Below are 26,983 nucleotides of genomic sequence, written 5' to 3' on the forward strand. Positions count from 1 at the left end.
ATCCCAAGTCCACCACGCTCGTGTGATCAATGTCGTCAGGTTTCTAGTCTGGATACGCCTCGTTCCGTGACAAACTGTCAGCAGTGTTCACGAGAAGTTTTATGCTCAAAATCGCACTTCTGCCGTTTACGCTCTGACCGAATCAGAGCTTGGTTTACCACTCGCCGTGAAAATGCGCACTTTCTAAGTCAGAACAGGCAAGGCAGGATGGCATGACAGGCACATGTCTAGTGGTGGTAGTGCAGGCTGCCTGTCTGCGGCTCATTCTGACCTTCTGACCTGTCTCCATACATGACGATGAACGAGGGGGGCGAGATATTTACGAAACGGTTCGCATACACGCTACAATCCGCTCCATGCATGATTCAAGGCGACCACAACACAGCTCACATGAGGCGATCAGCCGGCAATGCGATGACGATGGTCGAATCGACACTGATAAGCAACACAAAGAGGACCGCCAAACTCATTTGTCGAAAACTGTCAGCACACACAAACTCGCCTCTGGCAACGGATGGCATGTGGCTAACCAACACCAGAACCTTGACCCTGGAGCGCTTCCACGACCCCTCCGCCGTCAAGTACGCCATCCGTTCACGCAACTGGGAGGAGGTCACCTTCCAGAACATGGCCTACGTCCGCAAGGCTAAGCGGAAGGCAGGCTTCGCCAAAATCGCCAGCGCCTACAAGATGGCCCTGGAGACGGGGGGCCTCGGGTACGCCTGGGTCGACACCTGTTGCATCGACAAGAACAGCAGCGCGGAGCTCAGCGAGGCCATCAACTCCATGTTCCAGTGGTACAGGCAGGCCGACGTCTGCTTCGTCCTCCTCTCGGACTTGCCCCCTAAAACGAGGCCGCAGCCGTCGCCGGCGTGACCCTTCCGCAGGCCGCCCGAGGACGCCGCGGCCCTGGGCGTCTGCAGGTGGCTCAGCCGTGGCTGGACCCTGCAGGAGCTGATGGCGCCGACCTACGTCAAGTTCTACGACGCCGGCTGGCAGTACTGGTTCACGAAAGACGGCGAGGCGTCGACGCTCTCCGCCATCACCGGTATCGACCACGACGTGCTGGCGTTGAAGAAAGAGATGACCGCCGTCCCCGTCGCGGTCAAGATGTTATGGGCATCCCGCCGCAAGACGACGCGTGTGGAGGGCCAAGCCTACCCCCTGCTCGGACTGTTCGACATCGACATGCCGATGCTCTACGGGGAGGGCCACAAGGCCTTCCAGCGGCTCCAGGACGAGATAGTCAAGGAGACGGACGACATGTCACTCTTTGCCTGGCTGGCGGAGAGGGGTAGCAAACAGCTCTACCGCGGGGCGTTTGCTGGGTCCCCATCAGAGTTCGCCCACTGCGCGACGCTGGAGCAGAGGAGGAGCAGGGTGGACATGACTCTGACGCCATTCTCCATCACAAACAGGGGTGTCAGCTTCAAGGTCATCGTCTTCTCGAGCGTGCCCGAGGATAGGCTGTACATGGACCTGGGCTGTCGGACGGGCGGCATCTGCCGGCGCTGCGGGACGGAGCACACCGTGCACGTCGGCCTGCAGCACACCGCCGACGGCTGGGTGCGCAAGTCGCCCACGGAGTGCTGGCTGGTCAACAAGCCGGCGGCCACGTCGCGGGAGTGGGAGATCTGCGTCCGGAAGCGGAGCAAGGAGATCAGCAAGTTCCCCGTCTCCCAGCCGGTGTACCACCGCCTCGTGCTCTGGTCGTGAGGTACCTGAACGGCAGGACGCTGGTGGTTCTCGGCATCCAGCCGCATCCGGACTGGGAGATCGCCGAGGGCCTGCTCCCAGAAGGCGAACGTTATGCCGACAGGCGCCAAGCTATACTTGAAAAGTACAGACACGAAACATCCGAGGCGGGTGTGAGTATCGGTTCTCAGTGGCGGGTGCGGGTGACAAACAGGCACGGGGGCCAGCAGCTGGGCTTATCAAGCCTTTGCGGGACCAAGCATGCTTGTCACGGTCAAACGGGTCTATTGATATCGGTGGTCATTGCCGGCCTCGGATGAGCTCTGCATATGGTCCAGGGTTCTAACAACTGCTCGCTTGGCATAGCAAATATTTGTTACAATAGAACATATCAAAGCCAAGCTCGTTTACACCGGCATCGCCAGTAACAGTTAACACGAAAAATAAAACCAGAAGTAATCTACAGTCTCGAGAGCTTTCATCTGCTCACTAGAGGGGCCAAGGCGTATCGGGCTTATCACCCACAACCACAACAGCTAAGCGTCACGTGGGGAGGAAAGCAATTTCTGGCTCTTACTCTGGTTGACGATTTGAAAGCAGAGGGAGTAACAGGACAACGTGAGTTGGAACGCGGAATCAATGGTCAAGATGAAGTCCAAAGCCACCAGGGAGGTAATTTCAGTGCGCACGGGCTCTGCTCATATACTAATTTGTTCCAGAGAGATAGTTTGTCGTTTCGAACCACACAGGATTTGATTATTCAGACACGTTTTCAGGTCTTTCCCCGGTTTCTTGTTAAAGTGAAACGGCTCAATCCTCCTCGTTGGGAAGTGAAAAGCAAGCTGGGGAATAAGGTAAGGAAAGTACAGACACCACCAAAAACAAGAAGATTTGATTGCTCGTCCGAAATTCTTCCAGGGTATTTGTACATATTGTAGAGGTTATATCAGTTTAGCCTTCCTGTAATCTTAGCCGGCATCTCCTGTTCCCCCGGGCTTCGGCCCGGGATATGGTTGTCGCTACGATGGCTTGTTTACTTTGAAGGTCCTGTATGTCTCCAGAAGAAGCGCGTAAAACTCGTTTTGCACATGTACTCCGTACATACATCACCACTACGCACTATCGATTTTGTGAAGTCCAGCATGTCCCACCTCACGCCAATAGGGGCCCGTTACCCAGGCAAAGAGACGACAACCCATAGCGTTGCGCTTTACGCAGCTTGCTAACCGAATCGAAAAACCTCGAGGCAGCCAAGGGTGATCCCATCATCGTCGTACAGCTGGACTGTCGTGCAATGCGATTCATCAGTTATTATTCCCCGAGTCGGGCTTAGGAAGCACATGGTAATCGCCGATTAGCCAAGGGCGAGAATAGTGGGGGGGACTAGACGGCCATCCTCCTTTGTCTTTTGTTCCTCGTTCGTTCGAGCGGTTTCCCTTCCTCTCTACCTTATAGTGTGTATAGTAAAGCCAACATAGTGTAGCTGCCGACCCTACGAGGGACTGGCTTGTACTTGTACGTTGTTCCTTGTCCGAACAAAATCCCTCAAGCGGGCGTGTCCGTCCAGGCCCAGCTGGATGCCGAATCTCGATAAATGGAAACCTAATTTATCTCCGTCTTCATCTCTCCTTGCTCCGGATACCCGTTGTGTCGCAACCGTACGCACGGTGTCTTTCATCACCGCCTAGCCGGGCCGTTGGAAGGAAGGCGAGAGCCGCCGACTAAAGGGCAGATTGGAGAAAATTTTACCTAATCCCTGATGCCACCAGGCGTAAACTCTCGCAGCTGAAAGAAGGAGAGAAAGAGAAAAGAAACGGCCCCCCTGATGGGCGCCTAGCGCCAACCGGGTCTGGCGGAAAACACCATGGCACTAGTTCCCACACGCCCCCTCGCTAAGGCAAAGAAGGCGCCTCAGGAGAGGTGACCTAGCAGCCCTAGGAACGCGCGGCCACGGAGCTTTCCGGCGCCTTCAGGGAGTGTGGTATAATCGAGATGCCTCATGTGGCCGCTGTCAAGATTTACACCAGCACCACCAGATACGGGATCAAAAACTACACTGCATGGGGTAGGCTAGAACTTATTAGAAGGGGGGATGGGGGAGATGTCGAGGTCTAACCAAAGGTTAGTAAAGTCTATCCGATGGGAGGCGGCACAGAATGCCTATCTCCTTCTACAGCTGGAGCGTCGGTACATCGGCACCTCGTGGCGGAGAAGAGATGAACAGGAGAGCTCGCCCATTCGAGGCCGCTACCCTATTTAGGTGGATGACGCGACAATAAGACAATAAGAGCATGCGTGCCTGGGATGTTGGCGGGAGTAGACGGTCTAGACCCCTTTCGGCCCTTCGAGGGGGGCGGCCCAGAGGAGCGGTGCTGCTAAGCCGCGAGTACGAGGTAATGTGCGCCGGAAACACTTCCCCGATTTCACTGTGGGGAGAAGGATGTGAGCATTTGAGCTGGGGGAGGGGTGGCCTTTTGCCCTGTGTCTGGTTTGAATTTGATGCAGAACGGCGTTGGTCAGACCAGTTGAGGAACTAACAAGAGGCGATCGATCACACGCAGAAGACCGGGAAAAGAAAGAGAAAAACAAAACCGGAGGGATTGGATGAATTCCGAAGCGGCCGGTCGTCACACACACACACACACACACACACACACACACACACACACACACGCATACACACACACACACGCATACACACACGCTATCAGTATCAAGGAAACCGCAGAGGCGTAGTGTTCGTCAATACTCCACCTCCTCCTCCCCCGTTGATGGTTATCTTGTCTTTCTGTCAACGAGAGAATTGCGATACATGCAAAAGGGGGGTTGCTACAGCCTGCCAGTGACGGGATCTAGAATTTGGACGAGCATCTCGGTAGAGAAATGCTGGTCGATCGTGTCATACCCGGGGCGGCAAGTCTTTGTGTGTACGCCAAGCCCAAGGCCCAAGGCGGCTCGTGGGCTTCGGTGCGGCTTACAGGGAGAAGCCGTTGGGGGGAGTTGTCTGGGTTTCAGCTTGGCCTGTCGATGGGACGTCTTCCTAGACGTTCCCCCTTGTGGTTCGTCGTCGTCGAACCGCTGCCGAAGGCGTTCAAGGTCTTAGGGCTATGGCACTCGATCTTTGTAGCTCACGCCGTCTGCCGAACGGGATTTGGGTAATCAACGTGAAGGATCGTGGTGGCGACGTCTGACAGCCTCTGATGCATCCGAAGCCGGCTTCCCCGTCTCGCCGCATATTTCCCCTCAGCCCGACATGCTTCAGCTCTCTATTTCTGTCGAGCAAGCGTCATGGGTTTCTTGTTGATGTAAAGATTTTTTTTTGGCGGAAGGGGGAGGGAATTTACCAAGACACGGAAGAAAGCCATGTCTTGAGACGGCAGCTTCATTCCTGGAAGACGTGTATGGTTCGAGATGCTTCTTGGGGGACGAATGCTTGCGCGGGAAACAGGTAAACATCAGTGGCAGTCTCGCATAATTAAAAGTGTCTGAGACTGGTCTCAAGTTTGTTGACGGGACTGCATTCAAGCGAGAGTGTTTGTCTGAGAAGAAGGCGTCCACTCGCCCCTTCAAGTGCACACGGGCGTCTGGAGTATGATGCTGATGTAAGACTAGACGGGTTGGAAACCTCCAGATGGATGAATGAATGGATGGGCAGGGCAATATCGTGCCGCCATTTTCGGGGCGGCGGGCCCGGGCCTTGAGAGAGGACGGGGTGACGGGCTAATCGTAATTAGGGTGAGGGAGCCGACGGGATCTGCGGCAGGGCCAGCAGGAGTAGATGAAGAGATACCCATCCTCATTTCAACTGGAAGGGAATGCGATGTTGAGACCATCAAAAGCCAGCACGGTCACACCGTACATAGGGGCGGGGGATAGAAGACCTTCATACGTAGCGGCCTCGTTCTCGTTGAGTAGGCGACGTGAACATAAGAACCAACCCCCCCCCCCCCTTCAAAAACGGGTCGTTGGCTCCCGGTCAATATCTCGACGGCTCCGAAGAACCGTGGTCGGAGCCTGTTCAGCGCTCTCCTTAAAGGGTCAAGAGTTGGTACATAGTAGGTCCCCATAACAAGAGTAACCGAGCTCAGGGTAGTTTAGACCTTTCACGGAGTTGCCAGTCTCTGGTCAAAGGGCTCCAGGCGGCTGAGCAGCTGGACCATGACTCGACCTTCTCCAGAGCATCCACATCGAAGGCCGCATACTACGGCGGGTTTGCGTGGCTGGCTCACAGGTTGAGGGGGAGATGGGATTGCCCCTGCAGCGAGTCGTTTGAAAGATGGGGTTCGGACTCTTGAAATGAACAGACGGCAGCCATAGCATGTGCAGAAGGGGTGAGAGTTCCCGCATGGCGTCGCAGCCGATAGTGGAAGAGATGGGGTCTTTCGGGGTGGGCAGGCGGGTGGTGGTCGCTTTCCTTGGTCGGGAGACGGCAAGGCGAGGACGAGGAACCGGGAGCCGGGTACCGACTCGAGATAGGAAGCTCGGCAAGCCGATCAACGGAGTCGAGTGCTCGAGTGCCATCTCGGGGTGGTTGGGGGGGAGAGGGAGGGCTGACCTGCTGTTGTGGCCGGAGCCTATTCGCCTAGTGAGTTTTCTGGGCCAATAAGTCAGTGCCTTGCTCGTATTAATCAAGACCGATGGGACCGGTTGGAACGCTGCAAGGCACTTACTTCCTTCACGGCAGTGCCGGATGCGTGCGTGCGTGCGTGCATGCGGACGGACGGCAGGGCATCGTTTCTTTTTTGCGGGGTATCCGTAGATACCCTCACCCAGCAATAGACGCCGAGAGTCCGTTGTATCGGAATGCCTTCGAGCATTGCTTTTCCCGCTCGAGAGGTTCGAGATGTAGGGGCGGGGAGAGAGATTGGCGATGGTGAGGCTTTGAGAAGACAGACGCAGAGCGATTTCACGGCCAGGGCAGGGAGGACGTGGCTAATTAATTAGTGCGAAGTGCTCCAGGGGGCCTCCAACCTATCTTTAGTGAGGTAAGTTAGGGGGTACTGTATGCCTGCCACCTGTCGGACACTGAAGACACGGCTCGCGATGCCATGTTCCCGCTCCCTGGTGCTGTGACAGGCAGGCGGTTGTTCTCTGCTGGCGCCTGCCTCCCCGTTCCCCTACCTGAAAAAGAGCGAAGCCACCGGAGAGGGGGGGGGGGGCTTATCGTTGGTGAACACGCCTCTCTTCTCTGCCAAGAATAGTCACAGCCGCCCAACATATGACCCCTTCCCTTATGCAACGAACTGACTAGTCGGTGTTCTCGAAGAATGTACTCTCTCGACTCGGGCACACCAATGTCGATCAATTTCTAACAATCGGAGGTACCGGGTTTTTCTTGTCCCATCCCACGGTGGTAAATGGCTTGCTTACTCAGGTATGCCGGTGGCTTCGGGCTGAGATATCCAACATCATCTCCTTTTCGCTCCTCGCCAACCTCTCGGCAAACCGTCTGGGCTTCGATAGTGTCTGTTGGATGGATGAATAGATGGAAATAGAACCCGGCTCGACCCATGCTCGGTCCCCGTCCCATCCCGTCCCCTTGCTAGACATAGAACAGCGCACTCAGACAGACTCTTGGGGGGGGCGAGAAATCATCATCGGCAAGCAAACTCCCTCCTCTCTCGCCTGCAGGATGCCCAGCGGCCAACAGCAACATGACGCAGCCCTTCTCAATTGAACAATGAGGCTGTGCTTTGGGGGGGAAGGGGAGCAACATGAACCCCCAAGCGCGAAAGGCAATGCAACCTGGGGCCATCCCCAGCAGCACATGCATGGGATACCCAGGCTTGCGGATGCAACTAGGGACAAGCTTCTCTATTTGGCGGCTCCTCTTTCTCTCTCCCTCTCTTCTCCTGCGGAACGGGATATGCGCGTTCAATCAACAGGCTCTGTCAGTTGGCATCAAGCAAGCTGCTCAGACCCCCAAACGGGCCCCCAAAGACGCGGGAATTGATGGACACTAAGGAGAGCAGTGGCAGCAAGCTGTTGTTCTAGCATTTGACCTGCCTATGATGCCGAGGAATGGCACGATTTCTCCTTTGGGCTACTTCTCGGGCGGGGGCGAACACTATTTGCTGGGGTGATGAATCCTCATTTCCTGCCTTGTCCTTTTGTCTTTATTTCTGCTTTTTCTCCATCTCGCCATCGTGTTATAGTTCGCTTGGGTGTGATTCCGCTCCTGATCATGCCCCCTCGTACTGGAAGGAGGATTGGGAAACCAAGACTAGAGGCCAATGCAAGCCACCTGTCTACCCGTGTTGACAAGTCGTACAGTGCTCTGCATACTCTTTTTGGGGCGGGTTAGACGCACAGGCAACCTTGGCATCAAGGACGACGAACTGGCATGCTGCAAGCCTTTTCTGAGCCTGTTGGCCCGGCCGCCCAGCCTCGTATCCTGCCTGCCCACATGCTGCCCACACCCTTGGGGGAACCAGCCAGGGAGTGTCACCATCCCCATTGACCAATTTCGCCGCCTCCTCCTTGCTTCTTTTCGCGCCCTGCGTGCACGCAGCAACAAATAGACTGCCTATCAAGGTAGGAGTGGTGATTCTGAGAGGCAGGCATCGCATCGCAAGGCAATGTGACCAATCACTCTTGGTTCAGCATCACAGCCCGAACGACCTGGTTTCTCATGCACAGCACAGCAGGATATTACGCCTGGCTCTCAGGTGTAGCGAGCTGACAACGTGCAATGCGCCTCAGCGGTGTTCATTTTGGCGCCTCGGTCTAAGAGGTGCCGGTGGGCGTTGGGTAGTAAAAGAAAGCAGCACTCGTAATGAACGGTGTTGCCGAAGCCAGGACGAAGACGAAGAAAAGTAGAAGGCGAAGGGACCTTCCACCACCGTCTAGCCCTTTTCGTTTCACGTTTCAATCTGCGACTTCGAGGCGGCCACTTGATTCTAGGCGGGTTTCGTTTTCGCAAGTTCATCGTTCGAGGGAACCACCGGCTTCGAGACTTCTTGCTGTCCATCGATGATCATCAGAAACACCAGCAGCAGCATCGAATCGGCCATAACCCTCCTCTCTCGTCTCCCTCAAACGTTCGTTCAAGCACCCGTCATCGCCCACTGTCATCCGATTATTGAAGGTGACATGCTGCAAATTGCTGTGCCGTTGGGGGGAGGATCCAAGCGGGACACAAAGACAAAAAAAAAAAAAAAAAAAGGGTCCGTCCGAACAGTCAATCAGACGGGAAGGAGTCATCCGTAGGCCGCCTGTCCGTCCGTTCGTTCGTTCAGTATCCCATATAGTTGGGCTGCATGCACGCACGCCCAGCCGGTCCGCGAGCTCGCAACAAATCGAGACGAAGAAGGAAAGAAACGTTGCCAAAAGAAGGCAAGGGGCACTGGGAGGAAATGGCACGGCCGAGCGAAGAGCGAAGGCTGATCAGGTTCATCCTGTCATGTAATCGTGGCACCGGCGGCAAGGAAAGGTGCAACGGACGCCGGTGCGCAGGCGTCGTCCTCCTGCCCCCCCCTCCCTCCAATACCATCACGTCGCACAACCGGGCGAGTACCTGGCTGCCGACGCGTACGGTACAGCGTATTTGCTGTACCGTCTCTCTCTGTAGGTACCCGCCCTTACCATTGAATGCTAGCCAGCTCCATGCGGGCGCCCATGCGCGTGACACCCTGACAATCAGTGTCAGACACACAGTCCCTGGAGTCCCGGCGACAAGTCGTCCAAGTCGTCGCAGGATAGAGAGAGAGGAGGTAAGGGAATCCTCGTCGACGAGGGGGAAAGGATTTGCCGCCGTTACAGGTTCGCGCGTGGCAGCTGAATGATAAACGCCCGACGAATACAATGCCCACTGGGAGACTGACCGTATGGTATGGGCCAACCGACAACGGTTGAGCAACAGCGGCGGATCGGATGTCCGCGTCGAATGGAAACAGCTATTTCTCTCTGTCTGTCTCTCGCCGCCGTGAAAAGAGGGTTTCACAATCTGGTGCGCTGTCAGTTTGGATGGCCAGCGTCAGCCTGCCTCTTCCCCCATTTCACAAGTCTGGAGGGGGTGGTACATAGCGACGACAATGTAGCGGGTGTGTGTCAAGTTATTCACCGCCTCCCCCTTTCCTTGCCTCCCCTCTTTTATGCACAAATCCCGATTTATGAAGGGCCCGCGCGATATCCTCTGCAGGGCGGCGGCGGCCAAAAAAAGTTGGCGGTGGTGTGTTGCATTGGTGAAAGATTTAATTGGAAAGTGGATCTGATCACTCTACGGATACCTCGTGGTGCACTAGTAGTAGGTATTACTTCGTGGAGAGTGGTGGGCGTGTGTACGGTACACGGGTAGTAGAGGTACGTAGCGGATTGATTGCGATAGCGCGTACAAGGGATGATCTATCCTATTAGGGGGTTTGCCTCCAGACCAGCCTCTACTACTAACATGAACTATCTAGCTTTCACTGCCATGGGCTCTCAGACGATATCCTATACCGCCAATCATTCCGATACTGCTCATGATCTGCGTGGTCAACTGCGCCCCCGATGATAATAGTAATTCTTGTTCCTGGATCCTCGACTAGGAAGACCCCAAACGCGAACCCCTGTCGCGCGACCGCAGAGATATCCAATCGACATCGACGTGGGACAGCAGATTGAGGCATGCCACCCAGTGGAATCCGTCCTGTCGCCAGGCGCGGCACGCTGCCATTGGACCGTCATCAGCTTTCCTCCAAGACTGCCTCGCCGGGGCTTTGAGTGACGCCAGGGAGCCCCTTGGCTGATACCGATGCTTGCTACGCTCGCTGGGCCCAGCGCACTTCCCGAGGCTTTTCCCAGCACGAGTTCGCCTCTTCCCAGGAGAGTAGTGGTGGACGGCAGGGACCTTTCTTCTCAAGTAGGCTCTACTATGTACAGAGTCTGGAGAGAGTTATGCACACTCACCATAACTCACATATACGTACACGCCAGATGGGAGGACGGGAAGCCGTTTTTCTGCCTCGAGTGTCGGGCCTAGCCTGATCTGGCCCGCCCTAATTGTGCGTCCCCTTAGCTCCTCGTATGGACGGACTGCTTATCCAACTGAGATACGTAGCCAAGGAGGTCCCCTCAGGGACTGGTTGTGCCACGCCCGCCTGTTATTTTGCATCCACAAGCAGAGCTGATGCAGGAAGTGAGAGAGAGGGAGAGATAATTTGTGTATGTGTGAGTGTGTGTGTGAGAGAGAGAACGGGTGACCTAATTCCGAACAAGTGTGCGTGTGCATGCATGGGGGAGTGGGTGCCGTCGAAGAGAGGGAAAGAGAGAGGGAGAGCAAGGAAAGGGGGTGCGTCTTCTTGACACACACCCTCCCACGACCCCCGGGATGCCGCAAAGTGGGCTCGTAATTTCGCTTTTTCTCCTCATCTCAACCCACTCCGTGCTCGTTTCCCTCTTTTCAACAAAACAAGCCGTTCCCTCCAATTCCACCCACTGTCACTCGTTCATTTCCTCCCCCCCCCTCCCCCAAAGTCTGTCCCTCTTCCATCGCCTTGTTACTCATCTTCAATCTCGCCAAGGTTCTCCTTTCCCTTGCTCATTCACCCTCTCCCTCGATGCCATTTTCTCCGTGATATCCTCTTTTTTCTTTTCCCTTTCCAGCAAGAGAGAGGATTTCCAAGGAGACAACGCACAAGACGCTTGATTACAAACAAGCTCAGCACGAGAGAGAGAAAGAGATAGGAAACCTACGCGGCTGTTGTTGCGCGCCCACACATTCATTAGGACTCGCCTTGTTTCCCGCACGACCTGACAACCATCCGACAAACACGCTCATCAACCATCGACCGACCGTATCGCCACTCGATCGACCGGCAATTACCAATCGAACGGCTTGGGTTTTCGACGACGCTGCTTGGGCTTTGAAAGATCTGGAAATACCGGTAAACGACGGAAACCGCACCAACTTTGTGTGTGCATCATCGTCCCTTCGGATCCGGTTGGAACTCGGGAACCTTCGCGACGTGTCTAAATCGGCAACTCCCACGAGAATCGACCCGACTCGACACCCGCCTTTCCCATTCGATCTTAATTTCACACACTCATTATACCCTCGACGCCAGTCGTTTTTTTACTTATTACCGCAAAAATGAAAAACTCGGTAGCTGCTCTGGCCGTCATGGCATTGGGCTACGCCTCTGCCCAGTCAGCGACCAGCTCCGCCAAGGGCGTTCAGAAGCCCAGCACGCTTCCTTTACCATCTGCCCTCACCTCTCACGGCTGCTACAACCAGAATGCCACATCATGGCAAAAGTACGCCACTAAACAGGGCATCAGCAGTGGATCTTGCAACATTGAATGCACGGACGTCCAAAAGAAGAACGTCATGGCACTGAACGGCGAGGACTGCTACTGCGGTGACTCCTACCCCCCAACAGAAGCCGTTGTCGACGACGCCAAGTGCAACTTCCCCTGCCCGTTCTACCCTGCCGAAGCATGTATGTCTTGACCTAACTTGATTAACCCCTTGAGATTCGCCGATCGAGCCAGTATTAACCTATTTACAGGCGGTGGCGTGGACAATAACGGTGCCTTGTACTTCTCCGTTTTCAACACTGGTATCAAGCTCGTGGTGCCTAACGAACAGCCTGCGCCTACCACTTCATCAGCTGCTAGCAAGCCCACATCGTCGTCTGGTGGTGCCGTCGAGACCATCATTGAGACCCCTACTGTATCGCCAACACCAACCGCTACTGGTGACTCGAAGAAGGGCGGCAGCAACACCGCCGGCATCGCCGCTGGCGTCGTCGTCGGCGTCGTCGTCATTGCTGCCATTGTTGGCGGCGCCTTCTTCTTCATTCGTCGGAGACGCAATGCTGAGATCGAGGAGGAGCACCGCCGCAACGCTGCCGTCAATGCCTTTATCGGCGGCTCGAAGCCCCCTAGCAGCAGCGGCATGTCCATGAGCGACTCCCGCATGGATCCCACTCTGGCTCATCGACGCATGAGTGACGGCAGCATTGCTGACAACCAAGATTACTCGCGGAAGATTCTCCGGGTAAGTTTTTTGACTTGAGATGAATGATGGGACGATCATGAGGCTAATCCGGGTATCCCCTTGATAGGTTACCAATGCATGAGCGAGCACTTCCCTCACGTCCATGACGACGAACGACTTAGCCTCTGGCTACTAACTTTAGTTTTCAACATTCTGGCATCGATGGCGTTTAAAGGTGTTCAAATCTCCCGGCGCTGGCTCACTCGGGGGCGTCTTCCGAAAGCGACCAGTGTCGTCGGATTTCATATGTATCATGGTGTAGGGAACATATCTCGGAATTATGATATGGATTTGCGCTGGATTCATCTCTATTTGTCTATGGGACCTAAAATCCGCCGTCGGCCTCAGAAACCCCCTCTACGCCGTCCACTCCTTTTTGCACTCCATTTTAGAACAACTATTGGATATCACCAACGGGAGGATGACCTGTTTCGAGACGGGATAACCTACCCCTCACCCAATCGCATCGCCAACTACGCATATCGCATCATACCATACCACACCAGACTCCACGTACAATCACAAAAAATGTCCCCGGCCCGCCAAACACACCCGCTGGGTATCTTCGCTTCTATGGGTCCCTTTCACTGGAGGGCTTGGCCGGCCGAGATGTTTTTCTCTATACAAAAAAACAACAACGGCGGCGATTGGGAATACCCCTTTTTATTTAACGACATTTGATGGGAGAGTCGCAACGGAGTATGGTATTTCACGCCCTGCCCCCTCACCTATCTTGTGTGTATAGTAGTACATGGTCCCTCACCTTTATGTGGTGGGCGAGGGGCCTCACCGGCGGATTTTACAACTGGGCAATTATTCAAAATATTACTGTTGGATAACATTGCTCGTCTCGTTCGGCGAGCCCCTGTGAGATGTGCGCGAGAGCAACATCGGCCTTTATTTTTATTTTGGAAGTGTGTCTGCGAGCCTGGGCGCGTTTTATACCTTGCCTTTCTTTGGGAGATGAAGTGCTGGAGGCTGCTGTGCTGGATTTTTCCCCCTCTGATAAGCGTTTGTTCGATTTACTCAAAGGAAGTAAGCGTAGTAATCGAGAATTCAATAACGTCATAATAAGACTGCTCTCAGATTACATTGAATAGTTGACTTGCTGCGGCGACTCTGTGATGAGTTGACAGACGAGCCGTGAACTTGCCGTAGACACCACTCCGACAGCCGAGTCTAGTGCCGTTCCCCCTCGAGCGCCGTCTCCGAGCGCCGACCGACAACGTGCTTCCCCGGGGAAGTGGCCATGTGTCAGGTCACATGACCTCTCCCACGATTGATTGACTGGTGTGGAAATCCCATCGCCAATCTCCTGGTAGCCTTCAGCGAGGAAAGCCTTACACTCGACAGAATACATCTTGGCCGCAAGACAAGAAAACCAGCCTTACTTTGCGGTTTCTCTTTTTTCTTTTTCTTTTTGCCTCCGAGCGCACGTGGGAGTTGGAGAGGGGGTGAAAGGGGTTTTAGAGTCTCAAGTGGTTTGCTTGGCCGCGCAGAGTGGGTGCGCTGGGGAATGTAAAACGGGGAACAGGTGTGTGTCATGTCCAAGGCCCCCCTGACGATCATTCCTTCGGCAACCTTCACTTTTGTCTTTTGTTTGTATACGTGTATGTGTACGGAGTAGTGTAATACTTGTACGCTACCTGTGGCAATGGTGTATAGCACATGTACATGTACGTACATGGCTGTTTGCCGTTGCGAGAGACTTGTATACCTACCCTACAATAGTATGTGTGGTCGACTGACCAACCAGCTAGCCCACCGGATTGGGCCAGCCTCTAGAGACCCCCACTAGCCGGAGCCCTACCCAGTAGCATCACTTGAGAAAGACGCCCAGCCTTTGACGCGGCGGGAGGATTCTAGGGTTCTTTGGCCTCTCGGAGCCATTTCACCTCTAGCGGTATCGCATCGGAAAGGTTGGATTTGCACCTCCAGCCCCCTTCGAAAGGAACTTCCGGATCAGCGAGCGGCGCGTGTGTGTGTGTGTGTGTGTGTGTGTGTGTGCACAAGCAGTGAAAGGGAGGTTGGGTGCCGCGGAGGGACCCTGATGACGGCCCTATCCATCCTCATCTTGGCCCAAACCCAGTCTCTGATAAGAGAGGGGGGTTGGGCTCGGTGGTGCGACGGGGTGAGCTCAATAGCAAACTGGCAAACTGTTTCATGGCCGCCGACAGAAATCTCGTCCAGGTCACACGTCCCTCGCCGGCCCATTCATTGGCTTTTTTTGTTTGTTTCTTCCTCGAAAAAGATCCCCATCATATGCGGGTTGGACCGCAGGTTTGGGGCTGGGCCTCGGTAGTCGCAGTAGCAGCAGGCAGGGCGGCGGAGTCGAGATGTGGAAATCGCGCCGGTACTTCATTATCGCCTTTATTTTGTTTTATTTTGGGTCTTGCTGGGTTGGTGTGTGCTTTTCTCCCCTGCTCGCCCCTCCTTTTCCCTTAGAGAATGACATAATGGCCTCACGATGAAAATTCCAGAAGACCGGGTCGGCACCAGGAGAGGCCGATATGTGACTGTTATAACAGTGGACATGCGGGCATGGTTTATCCTCGTGAGGCCGTCGGCTCGACCCAGCTGTTTTGTCCGCGCGAAACACGTCGATGATCTCAGGCTGACGCTTCGTTATGGTGTTCTCGCCAACATGGTATTTCTTCGAGGACTGATTGATACGGTACGTAACTCGGGCGACGATGATGCCAATTGGGACTGTTCTGGTCCGCTCGGGGAGGCGGCCAACCTTGGACATCTTGGACATCTTGGTCACCTCGACCTTGATATACCGTTGCCCATCGGATAGCGTCCGTAAGCTTTCCGTTCTCGCTTCATCCATCAGCTGTGTCGAACCAGCTGCTCTTCGTGATCTGCCGTGCCATTGTCATGTTTCAAGGTCTTTGACACAACCTTTCCTTGGGGGAAGAGGCTATAGCAGACCCGGTTGTGGGGCATAGAACATCCCATCATTCGCCCCAAACTTCACACCTGTATACTACATCTTGGGTCTTATACGTTGGGTTGCTGCGGCACAGACGGTCTTTCCACAGCCCTGAAGATTTGACAACTGGAGCGCGAGGTCTCAGGTAGGATCATGACGCTTTGATGAATAGAAAAAAATACTAGTGACATGACTTACTACAAAACTCACACGCTTGTTAAACACAATCATTAGGAAGGGGGAAAATACATGTCTTTCAGGATATCGGCACGCTTCCGACGTCAACCCACTGCGTCCCGCTCAACGTCACTTCTCTAACCAGCACCTCGCGCTGGAAACAGCATCTCACCATGCTCGCCGCCACCTTGAGCGGCACCTCCTCCTGGAACGAGTCGTAGGCCGAGGTCGCCATCGTGAGGCACGCGGTGTCGGTGTCCGCGTCGGCCCCCTTCAAAACGTCGGGCTGCGCCATCTTCCAGGAGGGCGAGGAAGAGGTAGACGAGTCCGTGTATACCACGTTGATGTTGGACGAGGCGTCGAGGTACAGGGCATACGTGTCCACGCTCTGGAGCGAGTCCGACGGCCGGGCCACCGAGAAGGCGGCGAAGGTGCCGCGTTGGGGCAGCGTGATGGAGGGGAAGTCTGCTCAGCGATGGTAAGCTCAACGATTCGAAACAGTTTCCCGAAGGAGGTGTAGGAGGAGACAGATGGGGGAGGGCACACCCGTCGGCCACGGCGTCACATAGTCGGCGGGCACGTTGTTCGCAAGATCGGGGATAAGCGCGACCAGGCTGGAATTCGCCGACTGGTAGAAGATCCCGTAGCCCCCCTGGATGGCGATCCTGCTGAAGTTGGTCGAGGTCGGCACCAGGGCCAGCCGGCTGGCGTTGACCGCCTGCACGCGGAGCCTCTTGGCATCCCACTCCGCAGCGGGGCGGAAGGTGCCCCCGATCAGCCGCTTGCGCACTTCGACGAGGTAGCCGTCGGCGGCTTGATAAATGGACCACGGCCAATTGGAGGCGACGCTGCTGTCAACGCCGGTCCTGAGGGTCATGCTCTTGATGCTGTCATCCTGAACCGTCGGGTTGTACAGGTCGTTCATGCTGATGCCGAGGAGCTGCATTTGGGCGTTGGTGTAGAAGAGTTCTGGCTGCGGCTGTGGTGTTTTACGACTTAGCCATGTTCAAAGACCTCTCGGCGGCGGCCTGGGGGAAGGGAGGGTGGTGTATCTTACCGTATATCCGGTGTCATACACGATTGTAGATCCCGCTAAGCGTGAGTTCCCCGTGGCGAACAAGTCGAGCTCATCCGGACCTTGCCACGAGGTGTCGTTGGCCTCCGAGCCAGTGTTTTCCCACCACCCCGTTGCCGTGAGCGACGAGCCCCGGCGTATCGCCTGCGCCTCTGGTGACCCCTTGCGCCCTGCTCCCCCGCCATCTTGCTCCCCACCACGCCTGCCACGCCTGCCACGACGGCCGTCACGATGACCAGCAAGACGCCGGCTCCGACGAGGAGCTATAATTTCCTCCTTCTCCGTGCCGCTACCGACGCAGGCAGCGACTTCTGTGCGGCAGGGTCGAACTCGGCTTCGCTGGCTACCACGGGTATCTTTTTCGTATTCGTTGTTCTGGTATGTCACCTCCTTGCTGCCATCTCGGTGGTGGTGGTCGTTGACGACTTGAAGACCGGACCAGTCTTGCTCATGCGTCACGGCTTCCAAGCCGGGTTGTTCGTAGACTTCTGGCAACGCACCCGTCCCACGCTCGCCGCCACGGTTCTGTGCCTGATTGATGTCAGATTAAACGTTGCGGATTTGGTTAGATGCTGTATCGTTGGAAGCTGCTATCACTCACACCGACCAGAGACATAGCAAACCTCTCGAGACTGTCGAGATCACACAAATTTTATGATAGGACCCTCTCGAGGGTCACATCCCCTAGCTCAACTCCTGTCAGCAATCCGAATCTTAACCTGCTGGGTGCGCTTAAAAGGGCCGCCCCCCACAAAACACCTGGGTCGGGGCTTATACCCGGCCAGGGGTCGGGTGCATCTCGAGATGAGAGGTGCGGTGAGCCAAGACAAATAGTGTAGCTTTCAAAGATCTAAATTCTATTGACCACGAGGGTTCATGTGAGCCTTTTGTGGAAAGCACACTGAACGCTCGATCCTACGGATCCCTTGCCCTGCCTGGCCGGGCCCTAGCCTCCAAAGCGGTATATCAAGAAGGGTCAGCATGCGGTTTTGCCAGATGGACATGGTTTCCAAGAACTCTCGTCCGTCCCAAGCATTTCAGAGTTTGCTTGTCGTGACGGGGGTCCATCGGCTCAGCAGGACTGGCCTTCCGGGATACACCACCCGTTCAGGAGGTGCGGCATATCGACCGACGCAGGTGTACGAGCGAACGCAGTGGTATCTATAAGCTTTATTAGTATGCATTCATTATTTAAAAAGCCGACATGCTCATTCCTTTTGTGTAGAGGAATCTGGGAAGTAGAAATGGCAGAACCTCCGCCCCCCGCCCCCCCGCCGTAGCCCAGCCCAAAACGCCAAACAACACGCGCGTAAACCTTCTCACTCTTTTCTCATCCGTTGATGAACCCGATAGAGTATACGTCCTTATCCCTGCCATCCTTCTCCCCCATCGGCACATCCCCGTCCCTTTCATCCTCGTCGTGGTCCTGCTCAATCAGCATGTCCAGGTCCCGGTCCACAGCCGCCGCCTCCTCCGCCGTCTCCTCCGCCTCCGTCGCGTTGAGCAGCGCCTGGAAATCCGTGTGGTGCGGGTGGTAGTGGTTGTAGGGGTCATCGTGCGACGTCGGCGGCGGGCCGATGATTTGCGGGTCTATGGGCTGGAAGGACTCGTCCTGGAGCATAGGGTTGTGGTGCGGGTGACGGGGCAGAGGGGAGGCGGAGGGGTCGCGGAGGGTGTGCGACGGCGGTATGGATGCGACTTCGGCGTACGGTGATGATCGTGGAGGGGATAAGGGAGACAGGTGATGCTGCAAGGCGAGGACGCCGTTTGCGGTGTTGACGTCTGCGGCCGAGGGCGGCGGCATTGATGCGGAGGTGCTTGTGAACGAGGGATTTGCAAGGGTAGTATTTGAGATGGAAGTAGAAATGTTCGCCGGCGAGGAGGCGGCGGCAGCGGCCACCGCGGCCGCCCTTCCCCTCGCGCCCCCGTTCCCTCCAGAGGCGGGCATCTTGCTGAGCTCCTTGCACTCGACACAGTTCCTGATGACGTCGCTCACCGTCTCCTTTATGCGGCTCCAGTGGTATTTCTCGGCAATGGTGGCCGTCGTCTTGTTGATGCCGCCGTGCTGGGCGACGTGGACCTCGCGGGCGATCTCGTACTGGCGGCGTGGGTCGGGAACGACCTCCTTGTCCTTGAGCATCAGGCGGTCGTCGTCAAGCAGCTTGTAGTGGGTGGCGGCGCTCCGGAGCCTGCTTTTCTCGGCGCGGTCAGCCCCGGCCGGATACTTGCCGTACTTGAGGTAGAACTTGATCTTGTCGAAGCGCTCTTCACTCACGAGTTCCTCGGACTCGCCGGGTATGAGGTCGCGTCCGTAGATGATGGCGTCGATGAGCTGGTCCGGGTGAGACTTGAGGTTGCCGCAGCCCTTGACGCGGCCGATGCGCTTGAAGCCCAGCGCGTCCCAAATCTTGCACGAGGCAACATTGGTCTCATAGACGAGGTTGAAGACCGAGTAGGTGTAGCCGAGCTTGGGTGCCCAGTCGATGTAGCACTCACCCATCAGCCGGCCCACACCACGGTTGCGCGAGGCGTCGGTGACGAGGAAGCCCGCGTTACACACGTGACTGCTGCGGCCGGGGTAGTTGGGCTTGATGTAGAAGCTGCCCAGGCACTCTCGGGACCAGTCCATATCGTCTGTGAGGGCGGCACGCTCGATGTTTCCGAGCAGCATGATGGCGCCAAAATTCTGGAACCAATAGGCGCCGAACTTGCCGGCCGGCATGGGGTCCATCATCGGGTACGTATCACCTCCCTCGATTTCTTTGTTCAGTTGATCGCTGAGATAGCGAACGAGGGACTGAGGTACCTCATTTTGCGATGCAAACGGTATGATGGTTGCTGTCGTCTGGCGATCCCGGAGCGTCACTTGACGAGGGACGATGTCGACAGGCAGTTCGGGCTGGTTAGGATCCGGATACGGTGGTGCTCCGGAGACACGGTAAATTGTGGGACTTGTCGGATCATCCAGCATTGCCGGCATGTTGCACTGACTCGGCGACGGGATCGGCACCGCAGGGGCCTTTTCTTTTTTTTTCTTCCAATTATAAGAGGGCAGCTGCTGTTACCCTTTGCACCGAGTCTGGCTCTACCAACTTCGCGTGGAATAAAGAGTTAGTCAACATTTCACATGGTAAGCAAAAAACAAACAAACAAACAAACAAACAGGGTAGCAATCAGCTGGCAGCACGTGATATTTGCACGCAAGCACAGTCTGTCTCCTTCCGTCTTCGAAGTCTTGTTGGCATCTGATATGTTGGGGACAGGACGGAGGAGAGGAGTATGCAGGTCTTGATTTGTAAGGAAAGGCTGCAAGTAAGCCTACCGAGTCTGGTCCGACAATCAGGTCCTCCCCACTTGCTGTCCAATGAGAGACACGGCTTCTTCTTGACCAAAATGTCGATATGCGTGTCAAATTGTAAATGAAAGCGCGCGGTGGTGGCTTGCGCTGCACTTGTTTACCGGTCGGAGCTGGCACCGCCTTGCGTTAAGCTTTGCAATGACACCACAGCTACGCCATGCACGAATGCCTGACCTTGGCGGGGTGCGGTGCGGGAAACGGGAATGGAGCTGGCTGGCTGGCGCTGTGCTGCTGCTTGTGCCGTGCTGAAATGTTCGTTGGTGATGGATGGAGGGAGGGGAAATGCGCAGGTGCGAAGTTTTCAACATGGGGGACGGGGTGGTGGTTTAGCTAAGCATGCATGTACGATTATGTAGTTTAGAGCCACAGCCACATCACCACGTGGGCGCTACGCAAGCCTCTTCGAGGCGTAAGTACCAGCATCTTCTACCACTGTCGGGTCGCTCCGAGTTGACATGCAAGTAGGTGAGGTGGGTCATCAACCATTAGAGCCTTAAGAGCATTGTAGTGTAAGTGGCATCCCCTCGGCATGTCCCTCGGCATTTTCTTTCTACACATGTCACTCTAACGGAACAGTTCAGAATTCCAATTTTTGCCCGCTACCACCGCGATGGAGTTCCGTCCAAAAGGCGTCCATACCAAGCACCTCACAGAGGCGGACCGCATCCGCATCCGTACCCTCTACTTTGACGCGTACATGCCTCCAAAGGCTATTGCGAAGCAGACGGGATACACTCTCAGCCAGGTGCGTCACGCTGTTCGTGCCAACTCGGCTGCCGTCAAGCCACGCTCTGGGCGCCCGCGAAAACCCAAGAAGGACGAAGAAAAAGCCGAATCCAAGTGAGTGAGTTGCTCCTGCCCCACCAAGGGCGTTCCTCGGCTCCCTCTCACCATATGTCGCATTGCCATCGACTGCCAACGGGCATCACTGCATGGCCATTCCGTGACTGGCCCTGTTGTCGTTTGCACTGTAAGCCGGTGGCAGTCGAGTCGTCCATGTTCTCTTGTTACTACTTCACAACGCTTGTAGGGGAGCTTGCTCAATGGCGCTTGGCTGGATACCACCGAACATGGCCTAGCAAAAGCACATTTTGTGCTAACAAGGCACAGCAGAGAAGGCTGATGTTTACGCCATGCTACCTCGCTTGGGGGTATACATGACCCGAAGAAGACCGTTGCCCTCGAGACGTAGGCTGTGAGAAGACGCAGCACAAATCGCCGCAGTGAAGAGGCAGAGCACTGACGTGAACGGGAATGCGTGTATTGTTTGGACTCGCTTTTCTGGCACTAGGGAAGGCTTTCGAGTGGTTTGAGATCAGGATGCCAGTCTAACCCCGACGGAGAAAGACCTGCTGGACAGAGAGGGACCATGGAAACCACAACTGACGAGGCTTTGCCTTCGCTGACACACACACACAAGTTGATATACTTGATACCTCTAATGTGTATACGACTTATCTGAGCCTGAGGGCACACAGCCAAGAGCCATCACGCCATACAAGAGCTCCCTTAACGTAGTGACAGCCACCCGCAGACAAGCAAGGTGCAAATTCTATAAATACTGGTACATGTTCATACAACGGTGTATCTAGTACAAAGGCTGTGCCCCCTCGTTCCCGTCTTCCAAATTTTCAGATGTTCTTTTATCGTTTTCCTTCCTTCGACACAGAGATAGACACTTTTCCTCGTCACCCGCATCACCCCATCACGCCATCACCCCATCTTCCTGTAATTGACCTCGCCGTCGACAGCCTTGATCCGTTCCACCTGCAGCATTTCCAGCAGCTGCTGTTCGCCGCTGGAGCCCTTCTCCGCCTCGGCCGCGCTGTCGCGCTCCCAGCGCTTGATCTCCTTCTCGTACCGCTTGATCTCGCCCCTCATGTACCGCGCTGTCTCGGCGGGCGTCTGCCACGCCACGACGCCATTCTCCGCATCCGCAAGGCGCCGCTTCTGACCCTGCTCTCCCGCACGTCCAAGAACGCCTCCGATGACTGCGACGGATCGGTAGCTGTTTGGGGGCGAATATAGTTAGTCATGGGCTCTCATCACTAGCTGGCACGAGGGGTGATGTTAAAGCATACCTGTCGTCATTGGCCGGAATGGTGTACGTGACCCAATCCGGGTTCGCGTCCGTGTCGATGATGCCGATCGTCGGCACGTTGGCCAAACCGCACTCGTATAACAAGGTATAGTTCTCAAGCGGGTTCATGCACACTACCAGGTCTGGTACGAGCGGCCGGCCCGTCCTTTCCAGCCTTTCGAACCCGCCCAGCGCCGCGTCTTTCTCGTCTACGATCTTGATCTCCTTGCCGCGGTTGATCATGTCCCGGTTCGTGATGTTGCCCGGCGTCCACTTGGTGAAGAGGTGGCAACCACCCGCCAGCCGGGCCGCCTTGGTGACGATCTCCATCTGGCCCTTACGTGTGCCGACGAACAGAATAAGGCCGCCGCGGTACGCCACCTCCTCGACGACTCGAGCGGCGCGGCGCAGGTGCGCCGCCGTCGTCTCGAGCGAGATGATGTGGATCTCCTGCCGGACGCCGTAAATGTACCGCGCGTTAGCCGGGTTCCACAGCGACGTGTGGTGCCCCATGTGCGTCTGCGAGGCCATCAGAAGCTCGAGTGTGATGTCCTTGGGCGCCGGCGGGTTGTCAACGAGAGTCGAGGGCACGTAGGTGCGCTTGACGACGGAGCCGATGTGCCCCGTCGCCTTCTGCACGCGGCGGGACGCGACGTACGCCTTGCGAACGGCCTCCATCCCCTGAGTCGGACGCTCCCGCGCATGCGGCGAGTCTTCTGTGATCTGGCTGAGGGCCGCGGCCTCGGTAAAGTTCGCGAGCTGCTCGGGGGTCACGCCTCCAAGTGACGACGTGGTGATGGCGCGGTGGCACGATCGGGCGGCTGGCGCCGCAAGGGCTCGGTAGCCTGCACGGAAGAGGGCGGTCAGCACGCTGTCAATTGATTGGGGACCAAGAATCATCATACCATGCCGGCTGGCTATGCTTCTAACAATCATGTCTACCTAGTCGGCTGCGGCGTGATGGCGGGTGAGTGGTTGTTGCGCTGCAGGTCGTCAGGAACAATTTTTGGAGCTTTCGGAGAGCTGGACGGAAGTAGCCGCCCCACTCCCCCCTACCGCTCAGACGATTAGGTAAGCCAATGATTGACAACGTCACTCACAACGGAACCGATACGTTTTCTATGATATTATTGAAATTTGTTATGGTGGGTGGGTGGTCTCGGGATTTTCATTGCCAAACTAACGGAAACACAATTGAGAAGGGAATCATGCAAAACGGTGATGTGCGATGGATTAATTAAAGTCGGGGTACTCGAGTCTAGTAAAGACAATAATACTCGATACATATCTACAATGCTTCGCCAAGGACTCTCGTAAAGTCGTGATTGAGGTCCTCCCCTTTTAGCGTTCCTCGGTCTCCAAGAAATCTCTTACCTACTAGTCAAACGCGAGATGGTGAAGACGCCAACAATAACAACCGCTAACGTCACAATGGCACCGGGGAGCAGCAGCTCATTGGGAACGCCAGCAATAACCTGTTCTGGCTCGGCCGCATGCCTAGCGCGGCGCGACCGACGCACGTGGGACATATCGTCATCTTCATCCTCCGCCTCGTCGTCCTCGTCGTCGTATGCTCGTCTCCGGCGCAGGTCAGGGGTGGCAGAAATAGGGGGAGTAGGAAGGGCGACCGGCTCTATGGTCGGGGGGGCGGCCGAGACAGGGGGCTTCTCGGGGTCGTGGACAAAGAGGTCGACCTTTTCTCTGTGACCTTGGCGGGCAAGCAGGATGGACTCGAGGAGATCGTTGTCCGTCGTGATCGAGACAGAGTCGCCCTCATCGTCGAGGTAGCTGAGCGCAAAACCGCCAGAGATCCTTCCTTCCTCAACCGTGGGAGCACCACCAATAGAGTCCACCTCGCTTCCGAGCTTGGAAATCACGTTGGTGACCATGGCAGCGATGCCCTGCGAGGCGATAACCTGTAGGCGGTGCACGCGTCCGGACGGGGCCTTGAACTTGAAGGGGAACGGCAGCTCGGCGGGAGACTGATGGACCGGGCTGTGGCCGGTAACAGCGGACCGCGGCGGCGACTCAAGACCAACATGGGAGGCAGAGTCGCCGGGGGCAACGCTGTCGCCGATGCGCTCGCGGCTCATGTCGGGGGACATGATACGGGAACCAAGATTTGTGTGGTGGGTATGGCTACCCTCACCGGACATCATGGATTCCGTGCCGTCGTCCAGAGAGAGCCAGAACTTGTTCCACGCGGGTCCTTCGCTGTCGGAGGTGGACATGGTGTTGATCTGCTCGAGGGTGGCGTAGGTGAGCTTCAGGACGTCAACCATACCGACGATCTCGCCGCCATCGTTCATGACGGGGAGGTTGAGGTAGTGGCCGTCTACGGTAGGTTAGCTAGCGTTCCTGCACGAAGGTTCCGCTTCACGGGCAACACTTACCGTGCATCTTGCGCAGGGCAGCCTGGATGGACATGTCCATGGGAGCAAAGTCGGGGTGAGGAGTCATCACCCGGACAACGCTGCAGGTAGCGGGATCCAAACCAGGGGCGATTACACGGAGGACGACGTCCTTGCTGGTGAAGATACCGGTAATGGCGCCCTGGTCCTGGACGAGGACAGCGGTCGTACGGTTCTCCTTCATCATCTGTGCTGCCTCCCTGACCGAAGTCCTCACGCTGACAGTGGTAGGTGGGCGTCCGTCGAGGACGGATTCAAGAGTAGGGCCCGACATCTTGGAGCGCAAAGCCTCGACGTATTGTATGATCTGCTGGGGCTGGCTCGTGCCGAGCTCGGACTGGACACCCTCGAGGGCGTCGTAGAGGCGTCTCGAGGACGAGTAGGCGCGCTCCAGCTTCTCCATTGCGTCGTAGAAGCACTTTGTGATGTCGAGGATACCGGAGATGTCCTGGTTCTCGTCCATAACGGGCAAGTGGCGGAAGCCCTTGCGGACCATGAGGTCGAGGGCGTCGGTGGCGCTCGTGTCGGTGCGGGCGCAGAGGGGGTTCTTGGTCATGATCTCGGCGATGGTGATATGGCTCGGCTTCTGACCGGCGCCGACGACGCGGAAGGCCAGATCCTTGGCGGTGAAGATACCGGCGATGCGGTCATCGTCATCGGTGACAAGTACGCAGTCCTCGCGCTTGGCGGCCATGAGCTGGGCGGCCTCGGCGACAGAGGTGCCAGGCTTGATCTGCAGTGCCTGGCTCGGCTTCAGGGCGAGGACGGTGCCGGGCGGGGCCTTACGCGAGTGACGGGCTCGGCTCGTGAGGTGCTTCTTCTTGGAGAGATCGCTCTCCATCTTCTTGCGGATCGCCTTGACGTAGTAGTCAGTATCCGTCATGTCGAGCATTCTGGCTCTTTCAAGCTCGCCGTAGGTAAGTCGAGCCATTTGGAGGAGGGAGATGGGGTGGGTCTTCTGGGGGTCGAGGAAAGACGCGATTGTCACGATGCAGACTCGACGAGAGCAGAATGGATAGAATGGATAGACAAGACAGGCTTATTTCTTCTCCCCCAAGAAGTCGGAAAGGAGGAACAGGAGGTATTCATCGCGGGGCAATACCAGGAAAAGGGTTCATACCTCATCTCTCTTGGTCTGCTTCTGACGGCTGGCACTCACTCCCGATCCACCAACTTCGCTCTGAGTAGCCTGGGTCTCTAGAACTGGTCGAGGAATGCCGGAAGAGGTGCTAGGCGTAGCAGGGCCAGTGACCGAGGGGCTCTGGGTGAAGGGGATACTTCCACGGGCCTGGCCGCGATTGGGCGTACCTCTAAGGGTGTTGCCTGACATTGCATGAACTTGTCAGATTACGATATGAGCGGTGTTGATGCGAGGTTGCTATTTTTTTTTTTTCCAGCGTCGCCCACACTGGTTTGGCGGCTGGGGGAGAGTGGGTGCCGGGGGCGGCGCGTGCGCGAGTCGGATAGTCGGGGAGTCGGGGGTTTGTCAATAAAGGTTAAGTAAGCGTCGCTGTCTGCTCTGACTGTTTGCAGGGCAGAGAGGAAGAGGGAGATATATGAAGATGATGGGGAGGGGGATGGAACAAGAGAGAGAGAGAGAGAGAGAGAGAGAGTGAGAGAGAGAAAATAGACGGAGGTTTGGAAAAGTGAGACAAAGGGCGGGCAACAAAGAATCGGACAGTAGGCAACAGGTGTATCCGCAATCTGGTATCGTCTCTTCTGGAGGGTGCAACGCAAAGCATGCACTACAAGAAAGCCGTTGCAGAAAGCTGGACTGCCTGCTTCGGGTGCGAGCCAAGGATAATATTTGATGGACGGGGGGAGGGACCAGGTCAGTTATTTCCAGGTCCAAGGTCAAGGTCCAGTCCTTCAGTGCTCCAGGCCAGCAGCTACCTGCGGTGACTCTGTCTACCTAGGTATCTGTTGTATTCGAAAACTAGGGACACATACATGTAGGAGGTACCTTAGCTTGGTGTGGACCCTGCCTGGTCTTGCTGCGGTCCGTGGTCATGGTCATGGGGACCGAAATTGGCCGACTACAATGTATGTTTTGGTTTGTGGTCGGAATGGCGCCCCAGATGGCATTTCGTCTGCGTACTGCACGCCACAAGAACACCGGTCAGTGAGTAGGGTACAATTAACACCGCCGAAGTAAGCAAACAGAGAAACGGGAATGAGCACCCCGAACTTTTTTTTCTTTCCAAAAAAACATAAATAAATGGAAAAAAGAAGGGAAAAGAAAGACATACAGGTTGTCGAGGGGACAGGGGT

At 56.0% G+C, this 26,983-nt stretch overlaps 11 protein-coding genes across 11 annotated transcripts; 6 read left to right on the forward strand and 5 right to left on the reverse strand.

Moving 5' to 3' along the window:
* Positions 1-519: 519 nt before the first annotated feature.
* Positions 520-1,374, forward strand: LY79DRAFT_471987 (uncharacterized protein; the record flags this gene model as incomplete). Its single annotated transcript, XM_060553214.1, has 2 exons — positions 520-863; positions 888-1,374. Coding segments are annotated over 2 exons (831 nt in total), but the record flags the coding sequence as incomplete, so codon positions are not given.
* A 4,259-nt stretch (positions 1,375-5,633) lies between these two features.
* LY79DRAFT_555244 (uncharacterized protein) lies at positions 5,634-6,841 on the forward strand. Its single transcript, XM_060557915.1, has 2 exons — positions 5,634-6,289; positions 6,366-6,841. The coding sequence occupies exons 1-2, from the start codon at positions 6,014-6,016 to the stop codon at positions 6,570-6,572; spliced, it is 483 nt and encodes a 160-aa protein (XP_060413661.1). The 5' UTR covers positions 5,634-6,013; the 3' UTR covers positions 6,573-6,841.
* Positions 6,842-7,795: 954 nt separating this feature from the next.
* LY79DRAFT_223566 (uncharacterized protein) lies at positions 7,796-8,367 on the reverse strand. Its single transcript, XM_060551626.1, has one exon. The coding sequence runs from the start codon at positions 8,262-8,264 to the stop codon at positions 7,944-7,946; it is 321 nt and encodes a 106-aa protein (XP_060413662.1). The 5' UTR covers positions 8,265-8,367; the 3' UTR covers positions 7,796-7,943.
* Positions 8,368-8,838: 471 nt separating this feature from the next.
* LY79DRAFT_555249 (uncharacterized protein) lies at positions 8,839-9,879 on the forward strand. The gene has a single exon (XM_060557916.1). The coding sequence runs from the start codon at positions 8,955-8,957 to the stop codon at positions 9,477-9,479; it is 525 nt and encodes a 174-aa protein (XP_060413663.1). The 5' UTR covers positions 8,839-8,954; the 3' UTR covers positions 9,480-9,879.
* A 1,888-nt stretch (positions 9,880-11,767) lies between these two features.
* On the forward strand, positions 11,768-12,758 carry LY79DRAFT_670095 (uncharacterized protein; the record flags this gene model as incomplete). Its single annotated transcript, XM_060563735.1, has 3 exons — positions 11,768-12,116; positions 12,186-12,676; positions 12,744-12,758. The coding sequence occupies 3 exons, from the start codon at positions 11,768-11,770 to the stop codon at positions 12,756-12,758; spliced, it is 855 nt and encodes a 284-aa protein (XP_060413664.1).
* A 695-nt stretch (positions 12,759-13,453) lies between these two features.
* LY79DRAFT_223662 (uncharacterized protein) lies at positions 13,454-13,853 on the forward strand. Its single transcript, XM_060551627.1, has one exon. It carries the CDS (start codon positions 13,549-13,551, stop codon positions 13,774-13,776), a length of 228 nt encoding a protein of 75 aa, XP_060413665.1. The 5' UTR covers positions 13,454-13,548; the 3' UTR covers positions 13,777-13,853.
* A 2,014-nt stretch (positions 13,854-15,867) lies between these two features.
* On the reverse strand, positions 15,868-17,479 carry LY79DRAFT_670096 (uncharacterized protein; the record flags this gene model as incomplete). Its single annotated transcript, XM_060563736.1, has 4 exons — positions 15,868-16,253; positions 16,335-16,767; positions 16,846-17,394; positions 17,465-17,479. 4 exons carry the CDS (start codon positions 17,477-17,479, stop codon positions 15,868-15,870), a joined length of 1,383 nt encoding a protein of 460 aa, XP_060413666.1.
* Positions 17,480-18,193: 714 nt separating this feature from the next.
* LY79DRAFT_580118 (uncharacterized protein) lies at positions 18,194-19,843 on the reverse strand (the record flags this gene model as incomplete). Its single annotated transcript, XM_060560076.1, has 1 exon — positions 18,194-19,843. The coding sequence occupies one exon, from the start codon at positions 19,841-19,843 to the stop codon at positions 18,194-18,196; it is 1,650 nt and encodes a 549-aa protein (XP_060413667.1).
* Positions 19,844-20,831: 988 nt separating this feature from the next.
* On the forward strand, positions 20,832-21,344 carry LY79DRAFT_670098 (uncharacterized protein; the record flags this gene model as incomplete). Its single annotated transcript, XM_060563737.1, has 2 exons — positions 20,832-21,061; positions 21,332-21,344. 2 exons carry the CDS (start codon positions 20,832-20,834, stop codon positions 21,342-21,344), a joined length of 243 nt encoding a protein of 80 aa, XP_060413668.1.
* Positions 21,345-21,934: 590 nt separating this feature from the next.
* Positions 21,935-23,237, reverse strand: LY79DRAFT_516392 (ribosomal protein S2; the record flags this gene model as incomplete). The annotated part of the gene is made up of 3 exons (XM_060554814.1): positions 21,935-22,229; positions 22,303-23,146; positions 23,207-23,237. 3 exons carry the CDS (start codon positions 23,235-23,237, stop codon positions 21,935-21,937), a joined length of 1,170 nt encoding a protein of 389 aa, XP_060413669.1.
* A 218-nt stretch (positions 23,238-23,455) lies between these two features.
* LY79DRAFT_607924 (uncharacterized protein) lies at positions 23,456-26,299 on the reverse strand. The gene is made up of 3 exons (XM_060561902.1): positions 25,833-26,299; positions 24,695-25,568; positions 23,456-24,636 (listed from the first exon to the last, which is right to left on the reverse strand). The coding sequence occupies exons 1-3, from the start codon at positions 26,040-26,042 to the stop codon at positions 23,672-23,674; spliced, it is 2,049 nt and encodes a 682-aa protein (XP_060413670.1). The 5' UTR covers positions 26,043-26,299; the 3' UTR covers positions 23,456-23,671.
* Between the last annotated feature and the right edge of the window lie 684 nt (positions 26,300-26,983).

Source organism: Colletotrichum navitas (assembly GCF_030913465.1).
Source record: "Colletotrichum navitas strain CBS 125086 chromosome Unknown LY79scaffold_33, whole genome shotgun sequence".
Taxonomy (NCBI): Eukaryota; Fungi; Ascomycota; class Sordariomycetes; order Glomerellales; family Glomerellaceae; genus Colletotrichum; species Colletotrichum navitas.

What these genes read in the sequence shown, in the direction of transcription:
- LY79DRAFT_555244 (XM_060557915.1), top strand. Translation starts at nt 6,014, where the DNA reads ATGTGCAGAAGGGGTGAGAGTTCCCGCATGGCGTCGCAGCCGATAGTG. An exon ending in CTATTCGCCTAGTGAGTTTT is followed by an intron (nt 6,290 to 6,365) that starts CTGGGCCAATAA and finishes CAAGGCACTTAC; the next exon opens with TTCCTTCACGGCAGTGCCGG.
- LY79DRAFT_223566 (XM_060551626.1), bottom strand. Translation starts at nt 8,264, where the DNA reads ATGCGATGCCTGCCTCTCAGAATCACCACTCCTACCTTGATAGGCAGT.
- LY79DRAFT_555249 (XM_060557916.1), top strand. Translation starts at nt 8,955, where the DNA reads ATGCACGCACGCCCAGCCGGTCCGCGAGCTCGCAACAAATCGAGACGA.
- LY79DRAFT_223662 (XM_060551627.1), top strand. Translation starts at nt 13,549, where the DNA reads ATGTGCGCGAGAGCAACATCGGCCTTTATTTTTATTTTGGAAGTGTGT.
- LY79DRAFT_607924 (XM_060561902.1), bottom strand. Translation starts at nt 26,042, where the DNA reads ATGTCAGGCAACACCCTTAGAGGTACGCCCAATCGCGGCCAGGCCCGT. An exon ending in AGCAGACCAAGAGAGATGAG is followed by an intron (nt 25,569 to 25,832) that starts GTATGAACCCTT and finishes TACTACGTCAAG; the next exon opens with GCGATCCGCAAGAAGATGGA. An exon ending in TGCCCTGCGCAAGATGCACG is followed by an intron (nt 24,637 to 24,694) that starts GTAAGTGTTGCC and finishes AACCTACCGTAG; the next exon opens with ACGGCCACTACCTCAACCTC.